The sequence below is a fragment of the Chironomus tepperi genome, unplaced genomic scaffold (genome assembly GCF_022539635.2).
Source record: "Chironomus tepperi strain 1889 unplaced genomic scaffold, CSIRO-AGI_Ctep_v1 contig_269, whole genome shotgun sequence".
Classification (NCBI taxonomy): Eukaryota; Metazoa; Arthropoda; class Insecta; order Diptera; family Chironomidae; genus Chironomus; species Chironomus tepperi.
This window is the reverse complement of record NW_027226391.1, coordinates 249,037-260,709: the sequence shown is the minus strand read 5'-3', so window position 1 is coordinate 260,709 and position 11,673 is coordinate 249,037. Positions and strand designations below refer to the sequence as shown.

General features: G+C 30.7%; 4 protein-coding genes across 5 annotated transcripts; 3 read left to right on the top strand and 1 right to left on the bottom strand.

Annotated features, from left to right (window-relative positions):
• The first annotated feature begins 207 nt into the window (after positions 1-207).
• LOC139091970 (p21-activated protein kinase-interacting protein 1-like) lies at positions 208-1,583 on the top strand. The gene is made up of 2 exons (XM_070642231.1): positions 208-350; positions 415-1,583. Exons 1-2 carry the CDS (start codon positions 273-275, stop codon positions 1,534-1,536), a joined length of 1,200 nt encoding a protein of 399 aa, XP_070498332.1. The 5' UTR covers positions 208-272; the 3' UTR covers positions 1,537-1,583.
• LOC139091971 (protein max-like) lies at positions 1,569-2,973 on the bottom strand. 2 transcript variants are annotated; one of them, XM_070642233.1, is made up of 5 exons: positions 2,796-2,973; positions 2,647-2,706; positions 2,508-2,555; positions 2,363-2,422; positions 1,569-2,292 (listed from the first exon to the last, which is right to left on the bottom strand). In XM_070642233.1, the coding sequence occupies exons 1-5, from the start codon at positions 2,859-2,861 to the stop codon at positions 2,005-2,007; spliced, it is 522 nt and encodes a 173-aa protein (XP_070498334.1). In that variant the 5' UTR covers positions 2,862-2,973; the 3' UTR covers positions 1,569-2,004. The 2 variants fall into 2 exon arrangements, with proteins under 2 accessions (XP_070498334.1, XP_070498333.1); XM_070642232.1 differs by having other exon boundaries at positions 2,360-2,422; positions 2,796-2,972.
• A 247-nt stretch (positions 2,974-3,220) lies between these two features.
• Positions 3,221-4,841, top strand: Fntb (Farnesyl transferase beta subunit). The gene is made up of 3 exons (XM_070642214.1): positions 3,221-3,372; positions 3,443-3,825; positions 3,885-4,841. The coding sequence occupies exons 1-3, from the start codon at positions 3,286-3,288 to the stop codon at positions 4,759-4,761; spliced, it is 1,347 nt and encodes a 448-aa protein (XP_070498315.1). The 5' UTR covers positions 3,221-3,285; the 3' UTR covers positions 4,762-4,841.
• A 117-nt stretch (positions 4,842-4,958) lies between these two features.
• On the top strand, positions 4,959-11,130 carry CycG (cyclin G). The gene is made up of 5 exons (XM_070642243.1): positions 4,959-5,084; positions 7,464-7,897; positions 8,719-8,961; positions 9,172-9,540; positions 9,827-11,130. The coding sequence occupies exons 2-5, from the start codon at positions 7,502-7,504 to the stop codon at positions 10,112-10,114; spliced, it is 1,296 nt and encodes a 431-aa protein (XP_070498344.1). The 5' UTR covers positions 4,959-5,084; positions 7,464-7,501; the 3' UTR covers positions 10,115-11,130.
• The last annotated feature ends 543 nt before the right edge of the window (positions 11,131-11,673 follow it).

The window sequence follows — 11,673 nt, the reverse complement described above, 5'->3', positions numbered from 1 at the left end:
CTATGACCACTTTGTCCGTACTTTTTGAGTGATCTAAATGTATTTAATAAAAGTCATAATTAATGCAAGCATGATTAATACATCAATTATTGAAATTATGTATGAAATATTGCCAATTATGTGTATTATATTATATATGCGCATTTGTTACTTCTGTGACTTTTCAACTTGATATACGTTTAGCGCATTATTACAGAACAAATTTTTCTAACCAACAACAACAAAACAATAATAAATCAACATATATTTTAATTAATACATTTAAAGGCATTATGGCAACAACTTTTGAGATTGTTGTAGGAACATATGAGGAATTTCTGTTGGGCTATCGAATCAGACCATCAAGAAGTGTAAGTAGACTGTTTTTAAAATTTAACCATAAATGTGACATTAAACAAAACTTAATTTTACTAGAATACTCGTAAATATGACATGTACCAATCATTTTCGACACATTCTCATACCTCATCAATCAGATGTCTAGCATCGAATGGGAAATATGTTGCAAGCGGCGGATGTGATGATCGGATTTGTGTGTTTGATTTGGAAGCAAGACGAGAAATTGAAGATCTTTATATCCACGATGGAACAGTGAACTCTATTCAATTCGTGCCTGATTGCAGTTATTTAATAAGTTGTGGAGCAGATGGAAAAATGGCATTTACTAAGACAAATACTTGGAAGGTCGATAAAGTTTTTGAAAAGGCACATAAAGGAAGTCCAGTAAATTACGTTAGTGTCCATTCGTCAGGAAAGTTAGCATTATCCATTGGAAATGACATGATTTTAAGAACATGGAATTTAATTAATGGTAGACAAGCATTTGCAACAAGTCTCAAAAACAAGGCATTTGGAAATACCATAGAGTTTGTTGCTTGGTCCATAAGTGGTGAATATTTCCTTATTGCTGGCAAGGATATTGTAGAAGTATGGTCCACAGAAAAGGCAGAAGTAATATCAACGAAAAAATGTGAAGCAGAACCAACAAGTATATGCTGGATAACAGATACAGACATTTTAGTTGGTATGGAGAATGGCAAGTTACTCTTTTACAATTGGGAGGATGAGAACGAAGAAGCAACAATGTGTGAAATATATAATAACAGAGTAAAAGCTATGAAATATTATGACGGATATCTAACAACAGCATCAAGTTCAGGAGAATTGAATTTATGGAAAGTAATTGTCGATGAAAAAGTTGAAATTGAAATGGTTTGCGGAATCGACATTGGATGTAGATTAACATGCTTAGATGTTATTGATTTAGCAAAAATTGGCATAATTAAAGAAGTTAAAGAAGAAGACGGTGAGGATGTGCCATTAAAGAAGAGTGATGTTAAAAAATTCAAGACAAAAGGAACTGTCGTTGTAGAAATAGACAACGATGATGACGATGACATTACAGTGACTCCAAAGCCATCCAAAAAGAGACAACTTGACCGAAGTAGTGCTAAAAAGAAGCAAAACACTCCAGCTAGCAATAAGAAAAGGAAGTCAGTAATGTTAAATAATGGCTTTACCGAAGAAGATTGTTAATTAAATTTTGCAATAAAGGAAATGCAAGAAAATTTACAGTTTCAAAACATTTTGGTTTAAACTCTTTATTAATCCTTAAATTCCTAGCAAAAATCAATCATACAATATTGTTTTGTTTCAAGATGAGAGTTTGCAAGATCAATTAAAAAAATCATAATTCACGGTTTTGCAAAGAAGCATATAGAGTTGTAAGAGAATTAAAACAAAAAAAGGTAATAATAAAGTGTTAAGGATTAAAAAATAGTATAGGAAGTATATTTTTATGTATATATAAATGAATATATAGGTAAGCAACTAAAACAAAAAATGTTTCTCCATTTTTAGGCGATTCCTAATATTCTCTTTTTTTGAACTTAATATTACGCGACTTTTTGCTACTTCTTACAATAGTAGGTAAGTCCATTTACCATAATTAGAAAAAAGCATAAGTTGAACTGCAAATTGTCAGAGGTAAAGATCACAAAATTATTAATATGTCGCCGTCTTTAAGCGCTTTGTATTTCGTCGGTCATTTTCCTCATTCTCGTCTGAACTTTCATGTGAGCTTACATCAGACTTGACATTATCCATCCCTTCATTTGCACTTTCTTGACCAAAATTTCCACTTGTTCGAGCTCTTTCCAATGAACGTATTTGTGCTTCCAGCATACTATTTTGTTTCTTTAAATCTTCAATGTCTTGCTGGTGAGAATGATTCTTACGTCTCATAAACTGAATATATTCGGCGGCTTTCTTTAGTATTTGCGCTCGACTTGCCTGCAAAAGAAAATTGTGAATCATTATTATTAAATACTTAATGATTCCAATTATACTAGTCACGTACTACCTTTTCGCCTTGCAACGACGGGACAGAATCGCGTAAAGATGTGAAACTGTCCTTTATATGCTGTAAAATTAAGAAGAACGAAAATAAATATATTATTGTTGTATTTAAACCAGTTGATTGTAGGTAAACAAAGAGAAATACTCACATCACGTCGTTTCCTTTCCAAAGCATTATGATGAGCACGCTTTTCTGCCTGTGAGAATATCAAATTAACATTAAATCACGTTATGGATCAATGACTAACTGTATTTATGCATTATATTGATCTTATAAATGTTATTTACCTGTGAAAAGTATTGACTGCCAGAAGAGCGCGATTTATTTTCATTACTTAAATCTTCATCCTGGATTATTGACAAATATTTGTATAAGTATGGGACAAAAAAATAAAAATGGTCACTTGAAAATTCTTTTACATTAATAAGGCACTTACATCACTCTCCACATCTAGATTTTCGTCTTCACTCATCGCAGCACTGTTTTCTTCGTAATATTTCATTTGGAAACTGGATATTTCTGATCTAAATTGTACTTTTTTTAAATAGAAATATTTTTAGTGAAAAATATTTGGGATTTGTTCACATATGATGTTTCCCCACTGGATCTTTTCATTTTTTGCATGTCCCCCTGAATAATATTAGCATTATTATCAATATTTGTTATTGTCCTTATTTTGTCTGTCTGTCCAGTCTTAAGTAGCGTTTTTTAAAATCATTTTTGACTGTTAATTTTTTAAATATATTTCGACCGTTAATAATGTGATGAATTATAATTCAATTGTTGATATAGATGCAAAATTTAATGATTCCAGGTAAAAGCACTTTTTGAACTCTTTACTTCTGAAACTTTTTACTTGTTTTCACCTAACATAATAACATAAGTTTTTTTTTCTCTAAATTTTTTTAATTAAATAAGGAATAACGATGGAAGGACATACCAGAAATTTTACTGATATTAAATCTGAGAAGTTTGACGATGAGAATGTAGAGACACTGACATCAAAAGAGCAAGTAAGTTGTGATTTATTGGAAATTACATTACATTATGTTTTTCATAACATGATTTCATTGTGGTTTACAGATAAAAGTAGAAAATTTGGTCGAGAAATGTTTTGATAGAATTGAACAGCTGTCCAGCATGGACAATACATTACCATACTTTTATCGTAAGGAACACATTCGATTTTTGGAACGTTGCTTACGATTTCTATCAACTGGATATGAATGTCTTGATGCTTCAAGAACATGGCTTGTTTACTGGATCTTACAATCTGCTCACTGCTTGAATTTCAAATTTTCATATGAAGTTCTTGCTGATGTTATTCATTTCCTCAAAAAATGCCGATGTCCGTCTGGTGGATTTGCAGGCGGACCTAGTCAATTGCCTCATTTGGCACCAACTTATGCTGCAGTGCTTAGTTTATGTTTAATCGAGACTGATGAAGCACTTGAAGCCATTGATGCGTAAGTTGATTCTTCATTTCTATAAATATATATCCACTAACAGTATTATTTGATTTTAGGGAAGGAATCAAGAGTTTCCTATGGAGTGTACGAGAAGAGAATGGTGCATTTCGAATGCATGTCGACGGAGAAATAGATGTTCGTGGTGCTTACTGTGCAATTACTGTCGCTCGTTTGAGTGGAATCAGTCCACAAAATAAATTATTTGAAGGAACTGCAAACTGGATCGCTAAATGTCAGACTTATGAAGGTGGATTTGGTGGATCTCCAAATTTAGAAGCCCATGGTGGCTACTCATTTTGTGCTGCAGCAGCATTAGCTTTATTAAATGATATTTCGACTGTTAATTTGAAGTCTCTTTTGAGATGGGCTGTAAATCGTCAAATGCGATATGAAGGAGGATTTCAAGGACGTACAAATAAGCTTGTCGATGGATGTTATTCATTCTGGATGGGCTCATTAGTTCATGTTATACAAATGTTGATTGAAAAGAACTCTTGCCATGATGGATATACGATTAATATTGACGAATTGCTATTTCATCGAGAAGCATTACAAGAATATATTTTGATTTGTTGCCAAAAGCCACACGGCGGTTTAATCGATAAACCTGGAAAGCCTGAAGATTTATATCATACTTGTTATACACTAAGTGGGCTTTCAATTGCTCAAAATTTTAATTCAACTAAGCAACCAATTGTAATTGGAAATCCAGATAATGAAGTTTTACCAACGCATCCTTTATATAATATTGCACCAAAAGCCGTTATGAAGGCATACTGTTATGCTCAAGAACATCCAATTGAGACTGAAGAAGATCTAATTGGATTCACCAAGAATCAAAATAATGACGAAACCAAAACCAACGGAAATCAAAGTAATGAACAAGATCCAGAGAATGGACAGAACGAGAATGAAGAAAAAACAGATCAATAGTCATTTTGTATTATTCTAATTTGTATCAATTTTAACATGATTTACTCAAAAAATTTAATAAAATTTATTAACAATTCACAAAACAAGCAAAGCAAAAAATAAGCGGGAAATTCCATAACGTCCAAGCCGTTTCGAATTGAATAAAGGCAGTACAAAGGCATGTCGAAATTTCGAAAGTGACGTCATAGACAGTTGTACGAACAAGTCTCAACAAGACAAAAGAAACCTCAGTTAGTTTCAACTATACATTCAAAGGAAAAACATATAGAAATGTTCGTTTTTTAATAAAAATCCACAAAAAATTTCCAAAAAGGAAGCACCGGGTAAGGATTAGTGCATATAATTAAAATTCACAACAAGACAAACATAAACGATATAAAATTATGTTGAATTTCGTTATATAAGCCACATAAATTGACGAGTGAAAAAATTTTTTTTACGCGATCAAACGCCATTTTTATTTCCATCTCTATATATATGCTTTTGAACGTACTTCCATTTTTGTCTCCAAGTTAAGAAACTTCTCGCGTTTTTTATTTGCTCTAATCCCGTTAATACATGTTGTAATTTTTAACTAGAATATTCTCAAAAACTAATTACGTTAATTATGCTACTTAAGTGAAATTCAGTGAAATTTAGAGAAAATAATGTAAAAGAAATGCCAAAAGAAGATAGTCAATTAGTGAATCAGCTGAGAGCGTCCGTTTGTAACTAGCTGAAAATCGATGAAATGAGAGAAAATTGTATAATATTTTCATTTGCCCCACCATTATTGCCTTGGCTTTAATATTTAAATAAAAGAAAAATATAGTAGGTATATGATGATAAAAATATGTAGGACAGGTAGAAAGTTACAGTGATCGTCTTCAGTTAGGCCTTTACGTTGTAACTAACTTACGTGCGAAATTCCATGATTTCATTGTGCATTTACGTTGATGATGAAATTTTTTTACAGTATTGATGCATAAAAAGTGCATATGATCCATACTAGATAGACTGCTGAGACGCATTTGCACATAATAATGAAATCAGAAGGAAATTTCGATTCATTTCGTCATCATCATGCCTGATTTTTATTTATAATATTTTTCTCGAATTCTCTTCTTAAATTTCGCAGTTATTTACTGCTTCTGTTGCCCATAATGCTTCACTACGTATGTAAATGAAAAGAAGAAAATACTTTTAAAATTTCATTCAAGTTTAAACATGTTTACCTCACAATCTAAGCGCGTTATTTTCCATTTTGACTAAAATGTACAAAAATATCTCTTGGATAGCTATGTCGAATTTTTCTCCCCTATCAAGCATACGCGAAAAATGGCTTTTATGATCGCGCATTACTGTTTATCATTATATTATATTTTTGTGTATTTTGAAATAGCGTCACATACAAGCATGAGATCATTTCGATTTCATGACATATCACTAATAGTTATGGACAATAAAAGTTTGGTTTAATTTTAGTACCGGATTTTAAATTTTAACGACTTTTCACTACCTAATTTGAAATTTTACCGATTTTTCACGTACCTAATTTAAATTTTAACGACTTTTTTGTACTAATTGTATTAGTACATGACAAATGTTACTTAAAATCAAGATTTAGACACTTTTTGATTACTTTATAGCATTTAAGGAAGTAAAATATCAATCGTTAGAGCATAAACTGCTGAACGATCAGTGTTATAACATTTAACAACAGTGAGAAGACTGAAATTCTCAAAAATAAAAAATTTCCCTCCAAAAATTCAAAAATTTGAGCTTTTTGTAACTGTCAAAAGCTCTGTCCATAGCTGTTAATTCATTAATTCATCACTTTATTATTTACCTTAACTAAATTTTTTCTCTTTATTTAAATTAAATTTTTACAGAAGACAATTAATCATTGTAAGCATCAAAAAAAAAAGTTATATTAAGCAAAGAGATCTAGGAAAAAAGTTTAACATTGTTAATACATTTTACCCGAAAGTCTCAATTTGCGAACTTATTGTATTGAAAATTTTCAAGTTGACCCATTTTATAGCGAGTGATTTTGTTGATTTTGCGAAATTCTCAATCACTTCCAAGCATTTTTTCTGTTGTGTCTCTTGATAATATTTATTTATTATTCATATCTCATCTGAGCTTGATTGCTGACATTAGTCACATATATAATATACATAAATTTATATATATATATAGATTGCATATAAATCTACTATACACAATAAATCACTCTTAACGTACGAAGATCTCAGCTGATAATTGATATTTATCTCTTAAAGCTGTCGATCGTTGTGTACTGTAAATCTCATTGTCAAAAAACGACTAGGCAAGTGAGGACGGAGGAACAGATTTGTTGTCGAAATTAAATAGTAGTAGTGCAATTTTTAAAGAGCGCGAAGATCGAAAGAAATAAACATATTCATTCGATCGGTGTGTGCTCAGGGTCAACTAAAGTAGTTGCGAATATACAACTCAAAAAGAAATATAATTAAATACACAAAACAAAAAAAAAGCAACTCTTTTCGCAACTGCGAACTAGAAATAAGTTTATTTAAAATAAATTTGCAATCCACAGCAGCTATAGACAAGAAGTTTGTTGTGGCAACGCAAATAATAGACATAATTTTATATATACAAGGATATTGAAAATAATTAACAATTTGGTTAATTATACTTCAATATTAAAATAACAAAAAAACCAAATATAAAATATATAGGTCCTTTGGCCAGCCACCCTAAATTCATCATCAACGTTATGTCGGTCCAACGCTTTTCTGCCGATACTATTGTTGGTCCATCAACAAGTAGTGGTTATCAATACGCATCGCAGTCTGGCCAAGTTTATCATCAAAGAGATGTCAATGACTTCAATAGTATGAGCAGCGGTATGACTGAGACTAATGCGCTGATGAATAATTGCCAACAACATCATCAGGGTAGGCATATGGAAATAGGAACTCCGGATGCTAACAATGCATCAAGTATGAGTTCTAACAACAACAATTTTCATGATTACAATAACGCAACATCACAACAAGCAGCGGCTCCAACACCACAATATAGTGCACAAGATTTAATTTTACAATTTAATGAAGCCCTCGCACTGGAACCAAAATATCAGCCCAATTTGTTCTTACCCCAGCAATCCAATGTAAGTCACACAACTTTTTATTATTAATAATTTTTAATATTATTTAAGGAAATTATTCTTCCAAACTTTAGGCAGCGATCATGCTTGACCGAGAAATCTTAGACTTCGTTGATAACGGTCAGATGAAATTCAAATTTTAATTCAAGAAATTTTTCTGCCTCAAATTTATTTTATTCAATGAAAATCCTTCAACTTCTTACTGTAACTTGTTGATCATGTTGTTGATCACGTAAAATAATACAGCTTCAATCCATTAGTGGCCTTCAGATGTTTAAAACTAGTAATTCCATTACCATTTCATTAATTTTAATTCCGCATCAACAAAAATTTGGCAAAACTAAAAGATGCAAAAATTTCAAAATTGTTCAAAATTAGGATTTACGATTTAATTAACTTACGTGTGAAATTTCATGATATTATGTGCATTTACGTTTATGATGAAAGTTTTTTAAAGTATTGATGCATGAAAATTGCATATGATCCATACTAGATAGACTGCTGAGACGAATTTGCACATAATGATGAAATTTCTTCGAGAAAATTTGGCAAAATTAAAAAGATGCAAAAATTTTTAAAATTATCAAAAACCGTTAGAAAAGCTCTCGAATAATTATCAATAATAGATTACACGCTTGTGACGTTAATCATGTTTTTCAACTGTAAATTTGCTCTCTGACTTGATATGAATTCATATCGGTCATTATTTCAGTGCCAAGGTTTCAATTTCTTACTACAATTAACTGTCTCGTTACGATTAGATTAGATAATTAAATTGTTTTCCTTGTTTATAATATTTTTGCACATTAACTTTCTATTTATAGGATGGTGAGATAACAATCGGGACGAGAGATGGTGCCGCTCATGTTTTAAGATGCCTCAAAGTCTGGTACGAATTGCCACATGATGTTCTGTTTACTGCTATCAACCATGTCGATCGCTTTTTAACAAAAATGAAAGTAAGACCTAAGCACATGGCTTGTATTTCTGTCGGATCACTACATCTTGCAATCAAACAATTGGGTGTTGAAGCAATTGATACAGAGGATTTAGTTGCTATATCTCAAGTAAGTTGTTTTTTTAGTCGTAGTATTTGTTCAAGTGTTTTGTGACACATGACACAAATAATGAGTACACACATAAAAGTTGTGGAAAAAAACAAATTTTATGCTATGACGTCGTTCTTTATAGTTAGTGACATAATAACATATAATTACATTTTAATGAATTATACTAATCGTTCCTTTCTTTTTTTTATTTATTCCTTCCATGAACAGTGTCGTTGCACCGCACGTGATTTAGAACGTATGGCAGAAATTATTCAGAATAAATTAGGAGTAAATATGAGTTCGCCACCAACAAGCGGTCTCACATTTATTCGACTTTTCTATCACATTTTCCGATTAACGGCTATTGAATTGGGTTTGATTGATTTCTACGATTCCTCTATTGTTCTATCGGATCTCGAACAAAGAATGGAAATTTTAGCTTGTGACGCAAATTGTGCCAGTATTCGTCCATCGGAATTGGCACTCGTTTGTATCTGTACACAAATGGACGCTGCATCAATTAGCAAGCTAGAAGCTGGATCAAATCAAATTCATGGATTAGTCGATTATGCAATACAACTACAAAAATTGTGTCGGGTGAGTCAACCTTAACATTTAATTATTACGTTATTTCATGACATCATCCTTGACTTACCTTTAAGTAATACATTTGTCATAATTAGTGGAAAATTCTAACAAATTTGTCAGTACTGATAAGCTTTACGTGATATCATGAAAATGTAGTTCATTTCTGTTCAGTTCATTTTAAAACCGTTAAAATTTGAAATTTAGAACTCAACAAAATTTGAATTTTTGAAAACCGTTTAAATTTGAATTTGAAAAAAACCGTTAAATTAATACAATTTTGTTATTTCTTCCACAGATACCAGATACATCATTCTTTCACACACACGATCTCGTAGTGAAAATTCTATCAAACTACAACGGTCAACAGAAAATGCCCTACCGTCAGCGATTAGTATGGAAGCTTAGCTCTAGAACACTTCGAACATTACGACCAACAGATAAACTAAAAGTATCATCGTACCTTCCAACGATTGAGGAAGATAATAATAATCTGCGATATAGAACAGGAAGTGTCTCGTCAGAAGATGGTTCAGAAGAGGACTGGCCAACAAGTCCAGTTGTTGCTGTTTGCGAGCAATGTTAATATTTCATCATCAAGCCATTCAATTGTGAGAACAAAAAAATATCTTATTTAATTTATTATTTATAAAATGATAAAAATTCAACATCATATAAAACAAAAATGACGGAAAAGAGCTGCGCGTAAGAACCGTAAGCATTCTTTCAACCAACTATATTCATTTCATGATTGACAATTATATAATTTTTGGGGGTGAAATATCAACAACAACTTTAATATTTTTACCTTTAATTTTTTCATATTTTTTTTCTTTAAAAAAAGTCGTCTTTAAAATTATTTTTCATTTTCTAAGAAGAGAAAAATACTATTAAGGAACAAAAAAATGCGTGAAAGTAATGGATTATGTCCATATCATTTGGACTGGTCCAGATGCTTACACAAAAAACTCTAAAAAAAGATTAAAAATCCTTCAAAATCTAGTTCTAAAAAAAATTATTAAAAAAAAAACTTTTAAAAAAATGAAAAAGAAAAAAAGTACAAAAAATGATAAAATTTTCAAAATGAAAAAAATCATAACGTTTTAGTCATGTAAGTCTCTAAAAAATTATTTTGTGAGAGAATGAGGATAAAATGCATGTTTTTGTAAAATTTTCATTTGCACGTATATAAAAAAAACACCACAACGTTTGTAGATGACGGAACTATTTCCATTGACTGTGGAAATAATTTTTTATATTTTATTTTCTTAAACATCTACTCGCACCTTAATTAATTTAACATCAAAGAATGAAAAATCTCATACATACATACAAAGTATATAAAGTCTAAAAAAAAATAGCTCATATTCTTTCTTTTTTTGTCCCTTCCAATATTATATTATTTCTTTGTTTACATTGAGCCAGTAACACAATATAAAATATAATTAAATTTAAAATACCTAAAATAATAAAGCAAAGATATGTAAAAAAAATACAATTTTTGATGATGTTAATCATAAAATGATGAAATCAATTTGAGATCTGCTGGTTTCAATAAAATGAATCGTTTACGTTCTACATTCTGGATCATGAAAAACAAAATAGTCTTTTGCCTAGATTTGTTCCTTTTTGTTAATTCAGGATGAGATTTATGATCGCGGGATTAGGTTGACTTTTAGGACTTTTATGGACTGAATATCATCTTAATCCTTTAAAATCCATGGATTGGATCCTGGATTTCGAATTCTGAGTATATTCCTGAATCCTGAATATTCATAATCCAGATTAAGATTTGAAAGATCCAGTAAGATTAAAATTTAAATCCGTGAGATTAAAATTTAATCCGAAGGGTTTTAATCCTTGAATTTCAATCTTGTGAGTTTAGGAGCATAGGAATATATATCAGAATAAGAATCCAGGATTAGGAACCAACATCCAGGTTAGTGAATTCAATTAATTCATAGACAAAAAAAAAATCCAAAAAGATCCTTGGAATTGAACAAAATTTTTAAGTCAAAATTCATAAATTAAAGTCATTTTAATGGAACCAACGAATCGCAAATTGAACTAAACAGCAATCAGTAATTTCATTAAAACAATAAGAACATAACAATAGTTAAATGTATAAAACAAAAAAGAATTCTA